The 23748-nt window shown below is 37.3% G+C and overlaps 2 protein-coding genes and 1 long non-coding RNA gene across 5 annotated transcripts in view; all 3 read left to right on the top strand.

Moving 5' to 3' along the window:
* The first annotated feature begins 963 nt into the window (after positions 1 to 963).
* The window catches only part of cntn3a.1 (contactin 3a, tandem duplicate 1), a 114919-nt gene continuing 92134 nt past the window's right edge, over positions 964 to 23748 (top strand). For 2 of the 3 annotated variants that reach the window (XM_055187505.2, XM_055187503.2), the window contains exons 1-2: positions 965 to 1361; positions 15227 to 15366. In XM_055187505.2, the coding sequence (XP_055043480.2) occupies positions 15323 to 15366 (44 nt within the window). In that variant the 5' untranslated portion in view covers positions 965 to 1361; positions 15227 to 15322. Of the gene's footprint in view, positions 1362 to 15226; positions 15367 to 23748 lie in introns of all 3 variants that reach the window. The other variant, XM_055187504.2, reaches the window with a different exon arrangement.
* Positions 11307 to 14444, top strand: LOC129422297 (E3 SUMO-protein ligase ZBED1-like). The gene is made up of 2 exons (XM_055178140.2): positions 11307 to 12800; positions 13732 to 14444. Exons 1-2 carry the CDS (start codon positions 11553 to 11555, stop codon positions 14287 to 14289), a joined length of 1806 nt encoding a protein of 601 aa, XP_055034115.2. The 5' UTR covers positions 11307 to 11552; the 3' UTR covers positions 14290 to 14444.
* On the top strand, positions 18301 to 20542 carry LOC141369388 (uncharacterized). The gene is made up of 3 exons (XR_012373063.1): positions 18301 to 18411; positions 18823 to 18871; positions 19723 to 20542. It is a non-coding gene; the product is annotated as an uncharacterized lncRNA (long non-coding RNA).

Below are 23748 nucleotides of genomic sequence, written 5' to 3'. Positions count from 1 at the left end.
GCGTATCTATTGCACGATAATCACACTGCGCGTGTCATTTGTACGCTTTTTGGTGAGAATGGGTTGGGATTAGACATAGCGCCAGCGCAACTGGCTTTTAAAGGGAATGAGAGATAAGACTCTCATTGGTTTATTGCACATTACGCCCAAAACACACCCATTACTCATTAGGAAATATGAACAACCTTTTTCGACTGTGCGCTCGGCCCTACAAATCCATAATATCTGGAATGACATAAAATGTCTTATTCGGCCTATAAGGGAGAAAATATTTTCCTCAACCTGGCAGGAGATGTAAAATGCATAAAAGCAACACATAAAAGAAGTGTAAGTTTATGGCTCATGTCATGTAGGTGATACTACTGTACAGCTCTAACCTAGTGCCATTTTCAGAAAAGCTTTCACTGGGACAGTACTCTTTTAAAAAGTAGCCTACAACAGGTAAAGCACCAAACACGTTGTGTTAGGCTACTTCTGATTCTTGCAAAACACAGCAGCATGAAAACCAGTGACACTGTAATGAAACATGGCACGCTGATACATGAACATAAATGAGAAGTGAAAGGCGTAGAATTGAGTAACAGCCGCTGCTGAAAGGATGATAAATTCTTTGATTTAAGATCTTTGATGGTACTGCATATTAAATATTAGAGTAAGTAAAGCTTAGCCTTTTTTTCAACAATATAAGCTGGAGGGATATATTTTAATTTCCTTATTTATTCATGATATATTTTAAAATTAATGTCTGTTATCAAATATAATCTTTAGTTAAGCAATCACAGTTGCACAGCCAACTTTTCCCAAATAAGTCTAATGTGATGGAATTACTGTGTGATGCCTTTAATCCATTATTGATGCATTTTAACCTGGGGGTCTTTCAACACTTTCTTACAACACATCTGCGCAAAAACCTCCCACCTCCTCACTGTACCATGGGATGTGATGTCGAGTTTCCTGTGCAAATGAACTGACAAGGCAAGTGATGGCAAGTTTGTGTTACGTCACAGCGGGGATGTGAAGGCAAGAGTGGGTTCACACACATCGTTGATGCGTAGCGCAGTGTGGAGTGGATCAGTCGCTGTAAGTAGGCTAGCAGAGTGGACTGGGGATGCGCTGTGCATAACGCGTTTGGTTTACTTGTGCTTTTCAAGAGTCCAGTGGGTTTTCGTTGTGATCAATACGCGTGAACCGTTTGCGAAGGAGTATTTTGGATTGAAAAGAGGTAAAGGAAATCCAGTGTGGCAGCTGTTCTGGTGAAGCGCGCTCGCCAGTAAAGCGCGCTCTGGTGCTGTGGGATGGATGAAGAGAAGATGCTTGGGTTTCAGTGGCAGACGGTTGAACACTGAAGTGAAGTGAAACAGGTAAGTTTGAGTTTAAAACTTAATATGTATAAAACAGAAAGATGTTTTTATATGAGATTTACTATCCTGTATGGTTTAGTACGTGAGTAAGTTGAACAAAGCTGAATATGTAATTTTGGAGAATGGCAAAATATTTCCCGCGATTTTAGCTTAACTATAGCCTTTGGTTAGTGTAAAAAGTAGTAAGTAGTATACACAAATGTACTGTACAGGAATAGTTTAACCATGATATTTGTAGTTAAACTGTGGTAAAATGCTAATCAATCCGTCAAAAAAACAAAAAATGGTTACTTCACTACTAAAGCCATTGCTAATTTTACTAAGGGACAATTGATATTGAGTCTATCACAAAGGCGAAAGCACATCATTTTAAGTATGCATTTTTAGTTTATGTAGTTATGATAACTAAATTAACTCAAACCAATATATATTTTTTTAATTTAACATCGAAAAGTTTCACTACATTTCTTTACGTCATGTATTCAAAGTGAAACCGTGAGAATGATGCTCACTTCAACATGGAGGTTTTGGATTATTACATCTGGCAATGCTAAAAACTATATAAATGTTGAGGTAAATATTTTCCAGACCCACTATGCAAATCTAATCAAATGTTTATTGTTAGGCTGATTCATCAAATTATTAATCCATTTGTGTTTATAATGACCCGACTGGTTTTAATGTACTGTCTCTTTAAGATATAATAATGATATAAATAACAGTACTGTGATTTTTATAGCAATATGATTTTTAACTATAACTTAAATCATACTATAGTTTTTCTTTTTTATTACTTGAGATGCTCTTGTATTGTAAGTACACCTTATGTTGATTGGGATGTATTTCTCACATTATATTTCTAACTGTGTGTTGCGAGTTGTCATTTTCTGGACAATAGGCTTGATTTGCATTACTGGAGTTTTTATTGCATATTCTCATGATTATACTGAAGATTAAAGGAGATGTAACATAAAAGACATATAAGACAATACACCTGATTTCTCAGGTAAAAAAGAATGTACTTAGTTTTTTCCTTTCATCATGGCATGGCTTTAGGAGCAAACCCACAATTGTTTGAGCAACCGAAGCTTTATACATTTACATTTTCACATTTATGCATTTGACTTACGTATATATTTTATCAGTATATGTTAAAACACATATTTTTTAAAAGGTATGCCTTGGTAGAGGTACAGCATAAGATCAAATTATGCTTTTTTCATGTTTTGCTTTACTTTCCCAAGAGACTAGAGATATAGGGCAGTATTTGTTTCAGTAAGGCAAACTATTTACAGACTGCAGAATAGAGATGAGTGCTCTCTCATTCACATACAGCCGTAAATTACAGTAGTGGGAGTTTTTGCTGCACTCTTCTGGCTTGCCGGAGTATAAAGCAAGAAAACCATGAGATGTCTCAAGGCATTATTATTGATGCACGGTTAGAAATGGCAAACAGGGTGGCATATCTTTTGTGACAAACACTATTAGATTTTTCCACCACTTCCAGCAATGCTTGAGACATAGAAAGCTATTGGTATGATGCCATGACTACAAGATAGCATCAATTTCATATTAAACTGTGCATGTAGTTTCAATCTGCACATGTAGTTAAAAAGAGTGTGAATAAAGAAGAAATCTGAGTTAGGGTCTACCATAAACAATTAAAGAAAGCTAAAACACTGTAATGTGTTGACACTTATGCTACGTACAAATCAAATGTGGGGCATTGTGTTACTCGCTCTATATTACTCTTGCGAGATTTAAGTTCGTGTCATGTGAATTTTTTGCTCGAGTTGAATAATTTCAACTTGGGCGAAGAAGCGTTTGACGCCCCATTCAGACAGCCAGCGACCAGCATTAGCAGAGCGACGCAATCTCATTCATTTTAATGGAAACCTGGCGACACCAGCGAAAGTGACCGTTGGCGACCATATGGGCGTTTCCAGCGATGCGAGAAAGTTAAGAAAAGTTTAACTTTATGCAAATGTTAAGCGAATTTTGGGAGCGACTACCAATGAGAACGAAGGAGTGGAATTCGCGTCATTCTTCTCTCTTCAGTTTCTGGAGTGGATGGTACTCATTTGTTTATGACAACCAGATTTAAAGGTGCAGTGTGTAAATTATAGCGGCATCTAGTGGTGAGGTTGCGAATTGCAACCAACGGCGTAGTCCACTGCTCACCCCTTGCTTTTGAAACACACAGAGAAGTTACGGTAGCTGCCACCGGACAAACATGTCATTGTGACAACTTAGTTAAAAAAATTGTCCGTTAAGGGCTTCTGTAGAAAAATGGCGGCACAAAATGGCGACTTCCATGTAAGGGGACCCTCTTTGTATGTAGATAAAAAGGACTTGTTCTAAGGTAATAAACACATAACGGTTCATTATGAAAGGTCTTTGTACACCCCTGATAATATAGATTGTATATTATTTAGCATTTCTGTCAAGAGATCCTTCTAAAAATTACACACTGCACCTTTAAACACGCCTCACTGAAAGAGACGTGCGACACACAGCGATAACGTCGCTGGCTGTCTGAATGCGGCATGAGGCGAATAGCACGTGTTTTCACAGTAAACGTTCCGCCCATATCGCGTCATTCGCATCGCCCCACACGAGGACACGTCTGATTGCGTCTTTGCATTGACTTTGTATGTAATCTACTCATGCAAATCGTTGAACTTGCATTTGGTGTAAACCCACAGTTACAAAGGAAGTCTACAAGGTTGCAACTTACCCCATAAGTACTGTACATTTGTGCATGCCGTTTGGTGTAATATGAATAGAAGTGTGAATACAATCCCGCAAGTATTACCGCGGTGCCTTATTAGACATTCAGTCAGATCTACCTAGATAAATCATGTAACTGTGCTTTCGTGCCCGATTCGGTATCTGAGCATTAATTTTTCATGCACACCCAGCAGATTAGAGTTCAGTGTGAGAGCACAAAGACCAGCTGGAGAGTTTCGCATCTTCCTCACCTCAATTCAGCTGTGGTTTCCAGTACCAAAGTTCATTTTGCACTTTAAAGGCAGCGGCGACCTTGAGTTGCCCAGTCTTGGTTTTACAGGGAAACTCTTGTTAAGACGGTGTTTGTAGACCAAGTCGAGTCAAAAGAGCCAGATGAAAGATTTAGAGCGTTACTTCCCTTCGAGTACCTGCCTGCAAAGTGTGGGTGTCTGTCTCATTTATGATTAAAAAGTAGAGAGCACCAATGCATCACGGTGTGTGTGAATCTCATCAACAGTCGAGCCTGGCAGAGCTTCTTTTAATACAGACTTCATTGAAAAATTGATGGATTTCAGTGCCAAGGTCAAGCTCGCTGCCAGCGCTTTCTTCAAAACCGGGTGTCGTTTTTTTACCCAAGTCTTGCTCTCAGACATGTTTTTGTGGCGTACAAATAAGTGGTCTGATGCATTCGTGTTCCCTTTTGTCTAGTCGCAGTGCGAGCGTGGACGTTTGCAAATATTCCAGACAGATCTTCTTTTTTTAAACATGCCATATATTGGATTGAATATTTATTATGGCATCAAGCGGAGGTATAGCGTCTAGCAGAACGCACAGAGAACAAAGACGTCCTCTGTGGGCTCATTTTCAGCTCAAATTGTTGGCAGCGAGCATTCGTCTGCAGGTATATATTGCATGCCATGTGTGTCGGCCTTTAAAATGCATCCATGTGCCATAATGAACAAACAATCTGGCTGCCAATCATGCAAACAAAAGCGCTTAAAGAACTAGAAAGCATGCATTTTGATGTTGAAGACAATGTTGTTGTTTTTTTTACAAAAGTTTACAGTCACTTTCTAGAATTCAGATATTATTTTGTCAGATCCATTGATCCGATGCATGCGAACCTACAGTTGATGGAAGGGTTAATGGTTAGTTCTTGCATTTGTGTGCATAGATTTGTCATATCTTTGCAAGCTGAATGCGTGAAATTATTCTTCCACAAAAAGTGGCATTATGGTGGTGTGAAGATGTTAGGCTAACTACCTCTTTTAAAATAGCCTTCTGTTCATTCATTGGTGGGCGTTCATGCATTTGATTGTTGCAATTGTAGTGAATAGCTTCAAGTCTGTTGTGCTGGTTTAAGCACTTTCTCATTGGATGACCATAGTGAGGTAAAGCCCCATTAAACATGGCCATTTTAAATTTTACCTCACACACATGGTCATCCTGGACAGCAGCTTTTTGCCAATTAAATTTAAAGTTGCCATATGGCACCGGAGCCAATCAAGAAAAAAGTCATTTAAATTTGCCATATGGGTGCCACAGCCCATTAAAATTGCACATATAATTAAAGCTGACCAATGCCGATAAACAGTGACCAAAGGATTAACCAAAGCAGAAAATCTCATGGATATAATCGCATGAACATTTATTATATTGTACGTGTATTGAGTAATGCATAGCATGTATTATTTATAATTCAGCACCTGTTAGGACTGGATGACACCAGCAGTGATTAAATAAAGAAACTGGCACAAGTGTTTTTAGCACAGAGCTATTCAATGATGCTTGTGTGTGTGGCAGATGAGTACAAAATCGTAAAAACTGCTCCTTCTAGCTCAATGGTATTAGCGGCGCAAAAGGTTGTTGGTTTGATCTCAGGAAACACAAATGATAAAATGCATATAGCTTAAATACTCTGTACTATAAGTAGCTTTGGATAAAGGTGTCTGGCAAATGCATAAAGTACAGGTAAATGTTTGTTCAGCACACTGTATAATGCTATCAAATCTAGACACCAAGATGGTCAACATGTAAATTAGTTTAATTGTTTGTACTCAACAATATGAAACGGAATCTGATTTGTAAAAGCTCAGTATAGTTTTATTTAGAAATGCATGGAAAGAAGAATCTAAAATAGTTATACAGTGAATGATATGAAGGAATTTTAAGGTTTGGCTGAGTTCTTTTAAAAACCTTATGCGATATTGACAAAAGAAACTGAAGTAAAGCTATTATAAGAACTTTAATTAAACTATAATGACATATGTATTTCATCAGAGTGAATAGCAATCTAAGCTTTATTTTTATAATCCTATTTCGACATATTACCCACCCAATGTAAACATTTATCGCTTGGTTTGCTATTTCAAAGTTCATAAGATTTAATGGAGCTTTCAGTTATATTCAGTTTTATCTACATCTAATTAAAAAATAAAGGTTCAAAAAGGGTTCTTTGCAGCGATTACAGAAGAACAGGTAAAGGATTATTTTGATAGTCCACTTTAGTAGGGATGTGCATTTATGTCATTTTTTATTTCGATTAATCCATAGGTTTGAAAAACGAGTACTCGAATAATCGGGGGCGGGGCAATCAAACGCGCGGAGCGTATACGTCATGGTGAAAATGAAAATATTTTTATTAAAAACACTCAAATAAAACTTAATTTTGAAGAAACTATGACAGAAAAATGAACACATACTAGATTACTAATGAATTAGATGTTTTTAACAGAAATCTCATGATGACCATCAAGCTGCATGATGAAGTGAAACTAAAGGGTTAATAAACACAAACTTTCTTTACTGACGCACTTAACATAGTATTAAGCCTTTATACAACATAAATGTATATATCTGCACAAAATACAAGACTTAAACTTCTTGAATTATATACAAATTCATCTAAATGTACAATTAAAAATCTTTAATTAAATGTGTAGTTCGTTATATTAAAAGTATATGATCATACTAACAATTTAACATGAAAATGTCACATACTCTCATAATGTTGAGTTCATGGTATGAATGCAATAAGTATGCCTTACATACAATGTGTAGATATGGCGTGTGGCTGAGTGGTTAGCAAGACTTGCTCGTAACCCAGAGATCGGTAGTTGAATCCTGTGGCCGGCACGAAATGATTAAAGTGTTTCGGTGTTGCAATGGATGGGTGAACTGCAGAGACAATCATCTCTTTTCGCTTTTTTCATGTCTATTTTCCTTACACGGAGGTCCTACGGATGTCAACCTTTAGACGTGCAGAAGACGTGGATAAAAAGACGTCGCCTGGCGTTACAAAACAACCCCTTTTATGGACCGGATTCGGACGTCCAAAATGACATGAAAAAGACGTCATTCCAACGTCACTTTGCGCAGTGGGTAGTCAAGATGTAATGTTAATGCTTGTATTGCTCTCTGGTATCTCTTGATATTTGATGTTTAAATATGAGATGATATGAGGGAACTTGTGACAGCGCTGTACATATAGCATCTGACTGACTGTATTTTTGTCCTACCGAAGTGAATCCCAAAATCAGTGATGTGAGGTGTGTTCAGGCTCCACAGCATTGCACAGACTTTGTTTGTTTTTGAATCATGCATGTTAACGTTACTGATGTAATGTTATACGCCGGTCTGTGAAGCTCAACACAACGTCAAACACGCGCACCCAGTCTTTACTACCACATTCGCTTGTAATGCTATCCAGACATACAAATGACCACAAATAAATAAATAAATAAACCCACATGATCATCGTTTTCGTGATCGATCATCGATGCCAAGTTCGAGTACTTGTGCAATTGAGTACTCATGCCCATTCCTACCCTTTAGACATTTTACTAGCTAAACTTAGTCATAAGTAGTTCAAGTATTAGTTGACATTCTGTTTTCATGTTTTCTTTGTCTTTGGCGTGTTAAAAGCTATTTGTGCATACAGGGCCAGATTATCCATAGATGTGATTGTGCGAGTGCCCTTGGGCACCAGCCAATAGGGGGGCATCAAGAGTTTCAGAATGCGATCACGTTTTAAAACAGCGCAAGCATTTTTGCAACTACTCATGCATGTGCTACCTGCAAATTTGGTATTTCTTGTAGTTGTTATTTCATGTTAAATGATGAGTAGATCGTGAACCCACAGGTGTGGATTTAGGCATGGATGACATGGGCAGCTGCAAAGTTTGTCATTATGCAGGGAGGGGGCGGCGGCACAGGGCATCTGCGACAAAAACGGAATGTGCAACCAGGGTTTTACCACTCATTTGCATGACACGTCAATCATTTTATTTCACCATGCGCTCAGTTAATCTACCAACGGGCCTACGCAGTCCCGCATGAAGTCGAACACATCTTAACACATCTCATTCAGAACCGCGACAAGGTGCAGGGTCATTAGACATCGCAGAGATTGATTGTACATAAGGACATGTGCAATAAATGCATACAGAGTTGAAATCAATTGTATTGGAAGCATTTTGTGCAGCATTTAGTTTATGAGCCACAAAAGGAATAGGATTTTGGGTACACGAGCATAGCTTCACTTCTGTAACAGCCTTTTTAAGGTTGTTAAAACAGGGTTCCCACGGGTCCTTAAAATCCTTGAAAATTTGTAAATCTGGGGGGGAAATTCAAAGCCCTAGGAAGTTTTTGAAAATATACATACATAGATAAAGGTCATTGAAGGTGCTTGAATCTATTATATGCAAGTTTTCTGGAAAAAAATCAGATTTTTCCCTGTGTGTTGTAGGATAATTTCATAAAAGTTCTAGACTTTTTAAGCACATGTGCTAAACTGTTCGCTTCAAATGCTTACCATAATTCCTCAAATAAAAGCCGTTATTCAAATAAATGCCGGGCCTCTGATAGTGGCCGGGGGCGTGGTCATCACGGACAAATAAAGGCCGGTCTCAAATTAAGGCCGGGGAAAGATGAGTGCCGGGGGAAAATGAGTGAGAGCTTAGCGAGTCAACTATAAACGCCTCGTCCATTTGGTGAGACGTGCGCGCGATCCGCGGAGGCTTGCGTTGCGGACCAAAGCGCGAGTATAAACAAAGCTTAGCTTATGTGCAGTGTGAGCGTATTCGCGTCAGAGTGGGTTTCAAAAGGAGAGACGTCAACTGTGCGAGCACTCACCTTCATCTGCCTTCGTTAAAACCTTTTAATGCGCGCAGCAGGGCTAGTGAATATCTACGGTGCGCACGCAACAGATCAACTAAGCAATATCATAAGCATGTGAGAGGGCTTCATACAACTAAATAAAAAACACAAACTTAACATTACGATGGGTTCCAGTAAGAGAGTGCTGTATCTCCTGCTTTGCTCAAAACAAATGCACTCTAATGATGAAAGCGCGCCCGAGCTCAGATTGATAAAAGTACAGTGTGAGTGCGCGCATGGAGTAGAGAGGGGGGACAATCACGCTGGGGCATGATTTGGATAATGTGAGCGTGGTGTTATCTCCTAAATGCATTCAAGTTCATCATAATGCACAGCTGGCAATAGATGGCGGAGTTTTCAACAACCTTGAAAAAATATACTGTTAAGAAATGTATGATCTCTAGAACGCTATCGCTTTTAATTTAACGGCTAATTTAAAACAATTATTTATCAAACAGATGGAATTTGAAAAAAAGGCCTGTCTCTAATAAAAGCCTGCTTTAAATAAAAGCCTGTTACCTTCGGCAGTTTAGGTAAATAAAGGTAAATTACAGTATATCTTTTTTTATTTATACCAAAATGTTTTTTTGCATAGTTGTGTTTAACAACTGAAAACGTCTCAGGTTATGTATGTAACTGTTGTTCCCTGAGAAGGGAACGAGACGCTGCGTCTTCCTCGCCATAGTTCCTGCATCCCTGTAACGCCTTCTTTGGCAATATTTCAGATAGCGATATACTTCCTGGCTCCTGTGTCACCCTGTCTTTGTTGTTATGCCTCATCATTGGTTGAATTTGATATACACATTCAGACGCACTTACCCCTGGAGGAGTCCCCAAAGTGTCACCGCAGTGAGGCAGCACGTGTTTCCTCGAAAGGGAACTGTAACAATGTATCTTTAAAGGTAACACAATGTAACCTTGCTTTCACTTGAAATGTGTACCCACATTTAGTACTTGCATTTGAGGGTATTGGACCTGGAAAGTCATTGAAAGGTCTTTGAATTTGAAGTTAACTAAAGTGTGGAAACCCTGTAAAAGAACCACTTCTTATTTTTTTACCGTTCTTCAGTTTATCAAAGTTTATCAAAACGGTTTCCCACCATCCAAATGTCTGGTTGTTGCGTTTGGTTGCACTTATATAATATACGTAGCCTATATATGTGTCTGGCCACTTTATATTTGGCCGTCTGCTAAAATCTTCTATCCACTGCACTATAGTACACAGATCTGGTAGCTGAAAAAACTTTCTCTGTCTGTGTTGCTTCACTGCTGATTCTTGCCATACTTCCATTGCCGAAATGCGCGCGCATACGTTGCCAGGTCATCATTGTGTACAAACAGTAAAAGGGTCTATACTAAATGTTGCAACCACAAATGCTGGGTTGCTCTGTCGCATTGTTGGGTCAAATATAAAAATTTTCTGGGTTAATTTAACCCAGCATCTAAGTTTGTCTCTTTTTTACAAACACAGTTTGTAAAACTAAAGACCTAATCCCAAAGACTTAATGACATAAATCAACAACAATATGAAGACAGAACGATTATAACAACAATAGTAGAGTAACAACTCAAGTCAGAGGTAAACAGATTAAAGTGAGAGAACAAATTTGTTTTTAGTGGAGAAGACAGTGTGGATGTCACGAAGACTCAATGAAAGAGAGTTCCAGAGTTTAGGTGCCATTACACTACATTGAACGATCTACCACCCATTGTGGATAAACAGGGAAAAGTAAACCGTTTCTAGTCTGAAAAAGACTTGAGTTAGCAGAGATTTACTCGCCATTTCATTTAGGATAAATATTAAAGAGATCATATCGTCCAAATTGTGTCCAAGTGTCCAAATTCTCTCTTTTTTAAGAAACAGAATAAACACTATTTTTTAATGATTACCTACTGTGTTGTCTAAAGTTGACAAGCACTTTTAATACTATTTATTGATGGAATATTTGCAAAACCCACTTACAAACATAAAGAGTGACCAATAATAATGACAAAAAAATGAAATTCCCACAATATCGAGAAAACAAGATTTCAGAAGGACAGCAACGATTAGGGATGGGCATGATTAATCGACGATCGATAATTGATCGTTAAGAATTTCGTCGATGACGTCAATTTGTTATCGATTCATCAAATACTTTTTTTATCTAATGCAGGTTGCGTTGATTAGCGTAGTGTGTGTCTTGAACCAATTAAATGAATTTCACTGTGTGGAAGCAGTTCAACATTTTACCACCAGGGTGCAATAGTTGACACCATACTCCGTTATCTGTGACCTTCCGTTTAGATTTAAAAAGAATAATCATGAAGAGGTCACGGCGAAGTGTGGCGTGGGACCATTTTGATTTAAAAAACGAAACAGTTCACTGCAAACATTGCGATGCCGTGTATAAGTACAACACGGCCACGACTCAAATGATGTACCACTTAAATAAAGTGCATCCGTCCCTGGTTAATGTCGATGGAGGTGCATCGTGCTCTCAGTCTCAACCTAGCATCAAGTCGGCGTTAGCACGGACTCGGAGCTGTGATGCACAACGAGCAGAGAAAATTACCCAAACGATTGGCAAGTTCATTGAGATGGATATGCTGCCCTTAAGTATTGTTGAGGGCAATGGTTTTCAAGAACTTATTCATTTATTGGAACCCGCATATCAAATTCCATCACGACGTACCATCACCAGACTGGTAGAAACTCACTACGAAGAACGAAAGCAGCAGCTGTTTAAAGAATTGAGCAAAGCTGAGAGAGTTGCTTTAACTACAGACTGCTGGACCGCTTTAACAGCTGAGAGCTACATCACCATAACCTGCCACTTCATCAGTGATGACTGGCAAATTAACTCGGCTGTCCTCCTCACAGAAAGCCTGCCAGGCCGGCATACAGCTGACCACCTCGCCGAGAAAATGATTGAAGCTGTAGATCAGTGGGGACTTAAAGGCCGAGTTATTGCATGCGTACATGACAACGCGGCCAATATTGTAGCTGCCAACAGTACCACCAGAGTGCCCTGGATTTCCGTTGCCTGCTTCGCGCACACCCTCCAATTGGCAATAAATGATGGATTTGCACTGTATCTTTATCGGGTAATATCAGCGGCTAGTAAACTCGTAAGCCACTTTAATCACAGCACTATAGCAACCAAAGCGCTGCAAAAGAAACAGGAGCAAATGGGCCTCGCAACTCACCGGCTTACCCAGTCGTGTAAAACACGGTGGAACTCTGTGTGCGAGATGTTCGATCGGCTGGTGGAGCAGCGGTGGGCTGTTGTTGCTGTGCTGTCGGACCGAACCGTCACCAAGCTTCAAGATGCCAGGATCCTGGAGTTGAAGGATGAGTACTGGCAGCTGATGGAGGACACACAGCCCGTGCTGTCTGCACTTAAATGTGCCACCACGGTTATGTCTGCGGAGAAAGACGTCTCCATCTCCAACACTTATCCCGTCACCTTTGGCCTCATCAATATTCACCTCATGCGCAGCGAAGGAGACGGGCCCAGACTCGCCGAATTCAAGGCAAAAGTGCGTTCCTCTCTAATCCAACGAATGAATGTAAGCTACATTTTTTATATTATACATAACATATACATTACATGGATAATGTCCTGTTATCTGCGATACCTTTTTAGATTTAAGCAATACGCCCTGCGAAGAATAAAACTATTGCTACATAAAAAAAGATTCATTTTGGTATTTATTTTATTCATAAAATAAACACTAAAAATATAACGTTATTATAACACATGTATTCGTTTATTCGTTATCTATTTAGATTTAAGCAATAAGGCCCGCAGAGAATAAAACTATTGCTACATAAAAAAAAGATTCATTTTGGTATTTATTTTATTCATAAAATAAACACTAAAAATATAACGTTATTATAACACATGTATTCGTTTATTCGTTATCTATTTAGATTTAAGCAATAAGCCCCTCAAATAATAAAACTATTGCTACATAAAAAATTTCATTTTGGTATTTTTATTTTATTCATAAAATAAACACTAAAAATATAACGTTATTATAACACATGTATTCGTTTATTCGTTGTCTATTTAGATTTAAGCAATAAGCCCCGCAAAGAATAAAACTTTTGCTACATAAAAAAAGATTCATTTTGGTATTTATTTTATTCATAAAATAAATACTAAAATATAACGTTATTGTAACACATGTATTCGTTTATTCGTTATCTATTTAGATTTAAGCAATAAGCCCCACAAAGAATAAAACTATTACTAAGATTCATTTTGGTATTTATTTTATTCATAAAATAAACACTAAAAATATAGCTAACGTTATTATAACACATGAATTCGTTTATTCGTTACCTATTTAGATTTTAACAATAAGCCCCGCGAAGAATAAAACAGTTACTCTTACTCCATAAAAATATTCATTTTAATATTTTATTCATAAAATAAACAACAACAAAAAACACAATGTTTTCTGATTATTGATTCCCCATCATATATTTATATAGATTGAATCTGGTGATGAGTTTCTGTCATTCGCCCCCATGATCTCATCAATGCTGGACCCTCGTCACAAACACCTGGGCTTTCTTACACCAACACAGAGACTGGCTGCTAATGCGAAACTGGTTGAACTGGGAGAGGCGGTGGAGGCTAATAGGGCGGCTGTTCAACCGGCTGGTGGAGTCGATGCTGCGTTATCTGCCACGGACGAGGGGAGCGCAAACATTGAAGTCGCGACCTCCCAGTCCCAGTCGTCTGCTATGGCACAACTCCTTGGGGACCATTATACCACTCAATGCGAGGCTGGCATTGAAGCAGAACTTCAGAGCTTTCTGAGGGAAACTCCCCCACCCCTGAATTGCCCACCTACAGACTGGTGGAAAGTGAATGAAATGAGGTTCCCCGCGCTGGCCAAGTTAGCGCTGAGGTACCTGTGCATCCCGGCAACGTCAGTCCCCTCAGAGCGGGTGTTTTCAGCGGCTGGACTGACGGTCACCAGGTTGCGGTCGCGTCTGACACCAGATCATGTCAACATGCTTATTTTTCTTAACAAAAATCAGTAGACTGTGCAAAAGTTGTATGCTAGTTAATAAAGTTATTTTTCGTGAGGCTTAAAGTAAAGTTAGCCTAATTTGTTGAATTAGCCTAAAGTTAAGAAGGCTAATATCCTTTCTATTGGCTTGGATAGTTTGAGTTTTTGACAAACCCTGTCAGATCCAAGTATTATGTTTTTTTTAAGTTATTGTTTAAGTTATTGTTTAACATGATTCTTTTTTTTTTATTTTGGAACAAAAGAGGTCTCTGTTTCAGAACGCAGCTCGCAGCTGCAGGTTCCGCTGCTTTAGAGCACCGCATATTTATGCGCACACATATGTTCGGTTTGTCTAACTAAATGTAGTTTAACTGTCTGCCACAAGTTGTTTTGTAATAAAGGTCTCATGGAGGAAAACACGCTGTGTTTTTGTATTCAACATTTTTGAATTATAAAAGTTAAATAATTATTTTTATTATAAAAATATTATTAATGATTAATCGATAGTCGATCGTTAATTCTCCCGACGATCGACTATGAAAACTTAATCGAATGCCCATCCCTAGCAACGATATTTAAAATTCTTCAAAGGGAAAGAATTCAAAAGCAGCCTTACTAGTGATGTGTAACAAGTGTTGCTTTTATTCTAACCCAATTGGTAAAACATTGCGCAACACCAAAAGCATGGTTTTGATCCCAAGGAACATACTGTACATACCAATAAAATTAATGTACTGTAAATTGCTTTGGATAAAAGCATCTGCCAAATGCATGAGTGTAAATTTGTACTACTGCATTATTTTTATGAGAAATATATTTTTTTGATTTTACTTTTAGCATTAATGTGTGACATTAAGTACTGCATCAACACTTTCTTTGTTGTCACCTTTGATTTCTTTCTCTGTTTGAATGTCTAAATATGGCTGCTAACCCCTCCTGACTCTTCTGGTCTTGTTTTGTGGTTTCAGGTCACACAGTTTCCAGTCTGGACAAAGGCGGTATTCTATTTACCTTCAATTGAATGTGAGCTCCCGCTGACCTCCAATATTTAAAATGGGGTTGTCATGGAAACTGCTGGTGCTGCAATTATTCATGGGGTGCCTTTCAGGTAGGCATCCTAATACCCTGCTCTATACACTGCCAATCTGTTTCTGTGCCATACTTTTGTCCTTGTCATTTACTATTAAGGGCAGACCCCCGTTCAGGCAGGTCTCTTATCTTCTGAAACCAATTAAAGGTGCTATGAGGTTTTTGATAAACTCTAAATTCAGGTGATGAGGTGAGAAACGACAGACTGTGGGTATGGTCTGCAGGCTTCGGAGTTGATGTACATTGTAAAGAAAATTTGCTGGCTAATGGTCTGAAAAGGTGACAATTAATAACAGTTGAACAGCAAATTGTTACAAAAAGTAAATGATACCCAAAAGATTAACTGCTTGAGCCCAATACCTATTTCTAAGGGATAAAGCTGCCACCAAAAAATGGTCCTAAGCTGTCACTGGGGCAGTAGTGTTTAAAAAGTTCCTAATATGTACTGTGGCGGCCGGTGACTTATTTTTCGAGGGAGCACGATGCGAAGCTCGTCACAACATGTATTTAGCCCTTTATGTGTGTGGCTTGTCATGGCAAAATATGTGTTTGGCACGTCATGTGAACCTATGTGCATCATGCGTCATGTCAAAATATTTGTTTGGCATGTCATGTGCATCACGCATCATGTGAAAGTATGTGTTCGTTACGTCATGTGAACCTATAGACCCTTTTACAGTTGGTAAACATTGTGACGTATTTGTGTGGGCGGGGTTTTAGCTGGAGGCAAAAAGAGCCGCAGAGGCAATGTTGACAAGCTTAAGATAGCACGTTTTAGGAGGGATTTATTAAACATGGATGCCGAAGCAGTTTTGGAAGTGTCCGAATATGTACAGTCACTGATTCTGCGGGACCGTGACAGCTATTTTTGTAAATTAAATCTTGCGATTTTAACCAGGTTTTAGATATTTCCTAGACAACATATGAATTACTTTCAGGTGGTTTGGGTAATTTTGTCTAGGCTTGTCTTATGTAACCTATCGCTGGGCTAACTATGATTAGCAATGTGGATTATTTTAAGAGACTATTCAAAAGATGGCATACACATCTATCGCTGTATGTTTGTTTAACATTTAAGCTAAACAATACCGCGGTTGCCGACTTTTTACTTATAAAACAGAACCTTGCTGATTTGTACTAGATAAAACCAACACAACAGTACATATGCATAGATTATTTTACCTGATATGAAGTGTGCACTGCAAACACGAGCATTATTTATGATCGTCTCCGTCTAGTCTGTACGCCGCATTGCATTCAACCACAATTGTCTTCTTGATTTCTGTGAAGAAATGTCTGCCGGGATCTGGTAAAAAAATTCTTTTTGAACCAAAAGTGCTGTTCCTTCTAATCCGGCAGCCAAAAACACAACAAGATGACATTTTAAAGTCAAAAACTCAAACTTTTAGCGCGCCGGCTATGAGCTCATACTTATTTTTTGCCTCCAGCTAGAGCGGTGACGTAACAGTGACGTGGGCAATAAAGGGGTCTATATGCATCACGCGTCATGTCAGAATATGTGTTCGTTGCATCATTCAGGGCTCGCAAAATTTCAAAATCCCTGGTAGCCCTTCAGGCAAGTACTCTTCAATTTTTGCTAGCCCGAAATGAATATAAGTAGCCTGAATAAAAATACATTATGTTTAATGTAGAATATTGATAAATCCTGGATTTCTATGCAAGGCAACTGTAGAAAATAGAAACAGAAATAGAATGTTATTTTAAAGGTGCAGTGTGCAATTTTTAGAAGGACCTCTTGACAGAAATGCTAAATAATTTACAAAACTATATTTATCAGGGTTGTATAAAGAACTTTTTATAATGAACTGTTATGTTTTTATTACCTTAGAATGAGACGTTTTTATCTACATACACAAGGGTCCCCTTATGTGGAAGTCTATGTGTGTTTCTACAGAAGCCCTTAACAGACAAACTTTTTTACTAAGTTGTCTCAGACAATTACATGTTTTTCCGGTGGTGGCTACCATAGCTTCTCTATGCGTTTCAAAAGGGAGGGGTGAACAGTGGACTGAGCCGTTGGTTGCAATTCACAACCTCACCATTAGATGTCACTACAATTTACACACTGCACCTTTAAGTTACTAAATAAAGAAAGAGAACAAAAGAAACGCTAAACAATGTTGTCTCTAAGGGAAAAACTAAATGAATGTTGTTACTTTTTTAAATGACTTGAGTTCGCGCTTTCTTGCTGAGCACAAGCGTGTACTCATGAAGAGCGGAGCTGGGAAAAGCGTGTGCTTCTTACGTGAGGATAGAAATGACTGACAAGACGACGTATGAGGAAATTGAGAGCAATGGGTCCAGAGCATCAATGACAATACAGTTACGTACTGCCACTCCATGTACAGTTCGAGCGATTGCTAATGGAAAGTGAAAGTACATGTAAACGTGATTGAGCATTCAAACATACAATATGATTACCTATGTAGCCCCCCTGGTGAAAAACAAATATACTTTATTGTATTTCAAGTATATTTAACTTTGCAATAGTACATTACAAATATACTTACAAAGGAATGTACTTTCTTTAAACATATTTAAAGTATGCTTACAACATATTTGCGCGTATTTTTTACAATTAAACTTTAAACATACTTCAAAATAATTATACTATAGTATATTTTCTAAAAGTATACTTTAGAAAAATATACTTAAAGTTAAAGTTTTGTGCAATTTTTAAAGTATACTAAATGTAAACTTATTTTAAAATGTATTTTAGGTATACTTTATCGGTATGCTTAAAGTTATCATTATAATAATGCACTGACAGTATATTTCTAAAATACATTATTTAGTATTCTTTAGAAACAGTATATTTTAAGCACATTTTGAAAGTATATGGGGTGTTTTTTTGTAGTTTTTGAGTCAATTGCATACCGCTTTTAGGTGTACACATTAATTAACTTAAACAGTTTTCGTAAATGCATTTCAGAGAAAAGTGAATTCTGAGATTTGAATAATGCATCTGACGTGTGTGATGACGTCACGACGCACGTATTTTGATTTTTACCAGTCGCTCAAGACAGACGGATTCAGTCCCAAGGTACGTTAAAATATCTTAAAATTAATATATTTGATTATCGTTTGACCATTCTGAAGTTTATCAGTAGACTATCATATTTCGAATGCGAAATGTTGTCAATAACGCGGTGTCTAACTCGCTATTAGTGATAAACTGCTGTGTAGCTTAGCTTAGCTTAGCTTAGCTTATAGCTAATGTTAAAGGTTTGAAAGATAGCACTGTTAGCCTGTTATATCGAATTAGTACACCCGATTGTTTTGTTAAATATATGTATTGGTGTGTATGTATATGTTAATGAAAAAAGGTAGCGTCAGAAAATCTGTTTTTTTAATGTAGCGTGAAAGTTAACCCTTTATTGACTGTTTAGTGGTTGTAAGGCTTTTACCTAACTTAACTGTATTTAGTATTAATGATGCTTCATTCTTTCCTCAGAAGCTAAAGTTTTTCAAAGACATTTGTAGGGAGGACTTTGCAGCTAATGGTAAGTCATTTTAAACTCTTAAGATATAATAATTCATTCGTAGTAGTAAATCAAGCTTCAGTTTAGATAACGTTATATACATATTGAGGAAGTTTCCCGGACAGGGATTAGACTAGTCCTAGACTAAAATAAATGTAAGAGCTGTCCAAACTGAAAACAACTTGAACTGAAATATCTTAAAATACACCAGTGTCCTTTGTTTTGCCTCAAAATGCACACAAATAATGTTTTTATTAAGGCATGTTTTTTGAAACTAGTTATATTTCTTAATTGAACTAAGGCCTAGTCCTGTTTTAAGCTAATCCCTTTACAGGAAACCACCCAATTGTCTGCTTGTTGCAGTTTCTTTCTGACAAGTTTTACATTTAAATTTAATACAATAAAATCTTACTTTAGGAGCTGAAGTATTTTATGTAAGGATTTTGCAGCCCATATAGGCAAGTCATTATAATGAAAACTCTTTGGGGTGTTTTCCCAGACAGTGATTAGCTTTATACATGACAAGAACTAAGTTTAATAGGGATAGTTTTAACAGACATGCCTTACTAAAGACATTGCTTGTGTGCATTACGATGTAAAACAAAGGGCACTGATGTATTTTAAGATATGTCAGAGGTTGTTTTCGGTTTGGACAGCTCTTGCATTTGTTTTGGTCTAGGACTAGTCTAATTCCTGTCTGGGAAACCGCCCTTAATATATATGATGACATTTTAGTCAAGCTCTAGTTTAGGTAAAAATATATCTGCTATACAATCTCTGCCAGTAAACTATAGATTTAATACAGTAAGTCTTAAATGTAATGTTTTAATATTAAACACTTTTTAATTGAGCTTATTGTCTCTCTTTTTCAGATTTCCTAAGCCTGAACCAAAACCTGCCAGACTAAAGTTGATTTGGGAGAGAAAGACATTGTTAACTCAATCATCTTGACATTCTTCAATGAGTAATTGTTCAATTTTTAGGCAAATACTGTACACTTTGAATGCTGTGAATAAAACTATATTTTAAATATATTTAAAATGACTTGTTTTTGACTGTATTAATCAGCTTTTATTTATTTGGAAAAAATTATTTTGGTTATGTTACCAGCAAGTAATCTATTCCCAAAATAGCACTCTTTAAGTTAACTAATTATTAACGCACTTGAAGTATACTCATTACTAATCTAGCTGCAGGTATGTAAAAGTATACAAAATGTAATGTACTTGGCATATTCATTTTTCACCAGGGCAGTTTTTAGAATTTTGGATTGGCCAAAAATATATAGAATGTATGCAAACAGTCTATTTAAGGTATACTGATTGTATGTTTGCAAGACACTCATAATACATTTGTAATGTACTCCTAACATAAATAAAACACACTCTAAATCCACTTATCAAGCATGAATTTAGCACAAAAACAGTCATGTACTTAAATTGTACTAAATACACTTAAAGTTGTTCCACTTTAGCACACAAAAGTACACTAAATACACTTAAAGTTGTACTTTGTTACAATTAATATACAACTAAAATATATTAAGTACAAAATTAGTTGTTCCAAAATAGCACTCTTTAAATAAACTAATCAATAGCACACTTTAAGTATACTGGTCATTAGTGTGACTGCAAGTATACTTAAGTATATCAAAATTAAATATATTTAGCATACTATTTTTTCACCAGGGCCGTCATGTGTGTGGCTCGTCATGTCAAAATATGCGTCATGTAAACCTATGTGCATCACGCGTCATGTCAAAATATGTGTTCGTGGCGTGATGTGAACCTATGTGCATCACGCGTCATGTCAAAATATGTGTTTGGCACATCATGTGAACCTATGCACATTACATGCCATGTCAAAATATGTGTTCAGTGCGTCATGTGAACCTATGCACATTACATGCCATGTCAAAATATGGGTTCAGTGCGTCATGTGAACCTATTTGCATCATGTGTCATGTCAAAATACGTGTCTGCTGCAGACGCTTCAAAGGGGTTTCTGATAAAAGAGTCGCTCAAGTTTGCCAGATACTCGCTTAATCTCATGTGTAATCAGACTTAAGTGTTAAGAATGTGAGCGTCTTTTTTATCATAAACCCTTTTGATGTGTGTGCAGCAGGCACATAATTTGGCATGACACATAATGCACATAGGTTCACATGATGCAACAAACATATTTTTAATTCACGCCCCTCAGAAGAGAAGTCACCGACCGCCACTGAATATGTACCATCTAGGTACAGATATGTATACATTTAGTACTAGTATGTCCCTTTGAGGTACTATTATAAACTGTTTATGTACAAAGGTGTACTTTTTTTAAAAGGTACGGGAACAGTAAAAGCAAGGGACCATTTTAGTACTCTTACTGTCATACTATCGTAAATGTATGATCTGAGAGCAAGTGGTGATCTCATAGAAAGATGTGCTGAATGAGTGGTTTTCACTTAGACAGCTACTCAAATTTGCTTTTTAAGCACATTATGTATTTATTCATGTCACAGACACCTGTCTGTTATCATAAGCACTTTGATAATAGTTTTCCCCACTATGGGAAGATACAAATCGGTCACTAGTGTTTCCAGACACGGCTTTCTTCTCTATTGTACCGACTGAAAAGTGACAGCATGTCCTTTTTTATTCCACTGAATTAAAGTTTGCAATCTAAATAGTAGGGATGCCACAATTTTCAATATAATATTGAACCATTTGGTACAACCTCCACGCATGTGAATTGTGGTTTTCCGGTTTATGCATCCAAATCTGTTCATTTTATGAATCCCTGCGCATATGTTTGTGTGTCTGCAAATATATGCGCAAGTAAATATCAAGTCACTACGGGCTACATGCCCTTAACTATGCTTGCGATGCTGGGGTCAGATTTCACACACACTTTACCATCGAAGCAAGACACCAATGCGAGACAGCACCGCCATCTTTCAAATCCGTAGTGTGGGTTAATTATTTGCGCAATTAGATTACATACAAAGTCAATGCAAAGACGCATATAGACGCAAGTTCATGTGGGGTGATGCGGATGCCACAAACGTAAACTGTAAAAACAGTAAACTGTGCATAATTACATGCAACTAACCCTAAATCAGACCTTATCCCTATCACCAACCCTGTAGTAAGTACATGTTGTTACTCGATACTTAAATGTATAATTACGGTGTAAAATTGACACCATAAAAAAGTGTAACTGAATATATACTGAACAATTGCCTTCTGCACTTTACAGGTTGAAACAATGTAGAATGCTATACATAATTAAATAATACAGTGGATACAGCACACTTTAGATTTCGTGATATAAAGACACCTCGTTTTGTCTGTCAAAGTTAGAAAAAGTGAGAAGATATAATTTACCAGCCTTTTGAGAGACATGAAAAGGTTAATGTGCAAATGGATCTGCCAGCCATTATATTATCGGAGAACACATTTTACTCTCTCATTTAGCTGAGTGGAAGCACAAAAGCTCTCTATTGATTTCTGTTTGATGAAGTAGTTACATTTGTCTTTCAATCAAAGGAAGGGTCACAGTCAATCCTTCTGACATTCAAGTCTTTGATCTAAAAACGGTGGTTTGCTCTTAGTTGTCTTGCATCATGTAGAGGATTTCCCATCATTTTTTATTTTTAGATGAAGCACCAGCAGGCTATGTAACATCATACAGCAATTTGACATAAAATAGAGATCATACAGAAGATTTATAAATGCAAATAGAGACGTTTGCTAAGGATTCTTGGTTGCTTCTGAGAAAGGAGCAAGATAAATTCACATTTTTGCATAGAAGTGTTAAAGGGCACCTATTATACAAAATCCATTTTTAAAAGGTGTTTGGACATAAATGTGTGTTGGCGGTGTGTGAACACAACCACCCTGCAGTGAAAAACAATTCACCCCTTCTTTGTTAATCCCCATTAAACAAAAGCCGTCTCATTAGAAATGCTGTTTTGATTATCTTAGCAATGTGATGTCACACTGCTAAAGCCCTAGTGATATTTTACATGTACACAAAGTTCAAATTCCTTGCATTTTCCATTTGGCAGCATATATCGGACATGACTATTGGCTGTTTTTAAACTACTGGCCGATAAAAGCAATTTTTCACACTATCACCTATCGTCCGATAGTTTAAAAACAACCGATAGTCATGGCCGATATATCCTGTCAATCAAAAAATACAGGTTATTGGCCGATATATCAGTGCATCTCTAATTTACAGTATATTAAAACATTCTTGATTTTCTGTCTTTTTATCTATCTTGAGAAAGTAAGACGCGTGTTACAATTATGAGACTTAAATCAAACATAAATAAGAATTAATTTTGTTTCTTTACATTTCATTTCTTAATCTCTGAGCAGTTACATTATCTGTAAACAGTTACACAATTTACTGTTTTTTTGTGTTTTTTATTTACTTCACTTTAATACTAATTACGTTAACTTTGAGAAGATTACAAACAGCAAACCACAATTGTATATCAGGCCCTTTGGAAATTATTATTTGATATCTGTGTGACTTAAAGGTCACGCTCTTTCTGATCCCATTTTTTAAACTTTAGTGCAATGTTGCTGTTAAAGCATAAATAAATAAATAATAACTGCAAAATGATAAAGCTATAAGTTCACTGCCAGGCGATATATTTCTTTAACAGAATCCCCCTTCAGAAACCACAGCAAACGGCTGGTTTGGACTAGTCCTCTACTTCCCAGTTTAATGACGTCAATAGAATATTTTTTGACTAAACTCCGCCCACAGGAATACGTCAGTCGCCAGCTAAGCTCTGCTAAGCTAAGCTGCTGTCGAATCACAACACACTAAACAAACTACACAATCAGAACTCATTACGTATTTCTGAAGGAGGGACTTCATAGAACAAGGAAGAC

The sequence above is a fragment of the Misgurnus anguillicaudatus genome, chromosome 13 (assembly GCF_027580225.2).
Source record: "Misgurnus anguillicaudatus chromosome 13, ASM2758022v2, whole genome shotgun sequence".
In the NCBI taxonomy this organism is placed as follows: Eukaryota; Metazoa; Chordata; class Actinopteri; order Cypriniformes; family Cobitidae; genus Misgurnus; species Misgurnus anguillicaudatus.
This window is presented reverse-complemented; position numbering and strand designations above follow the sequence as displayed.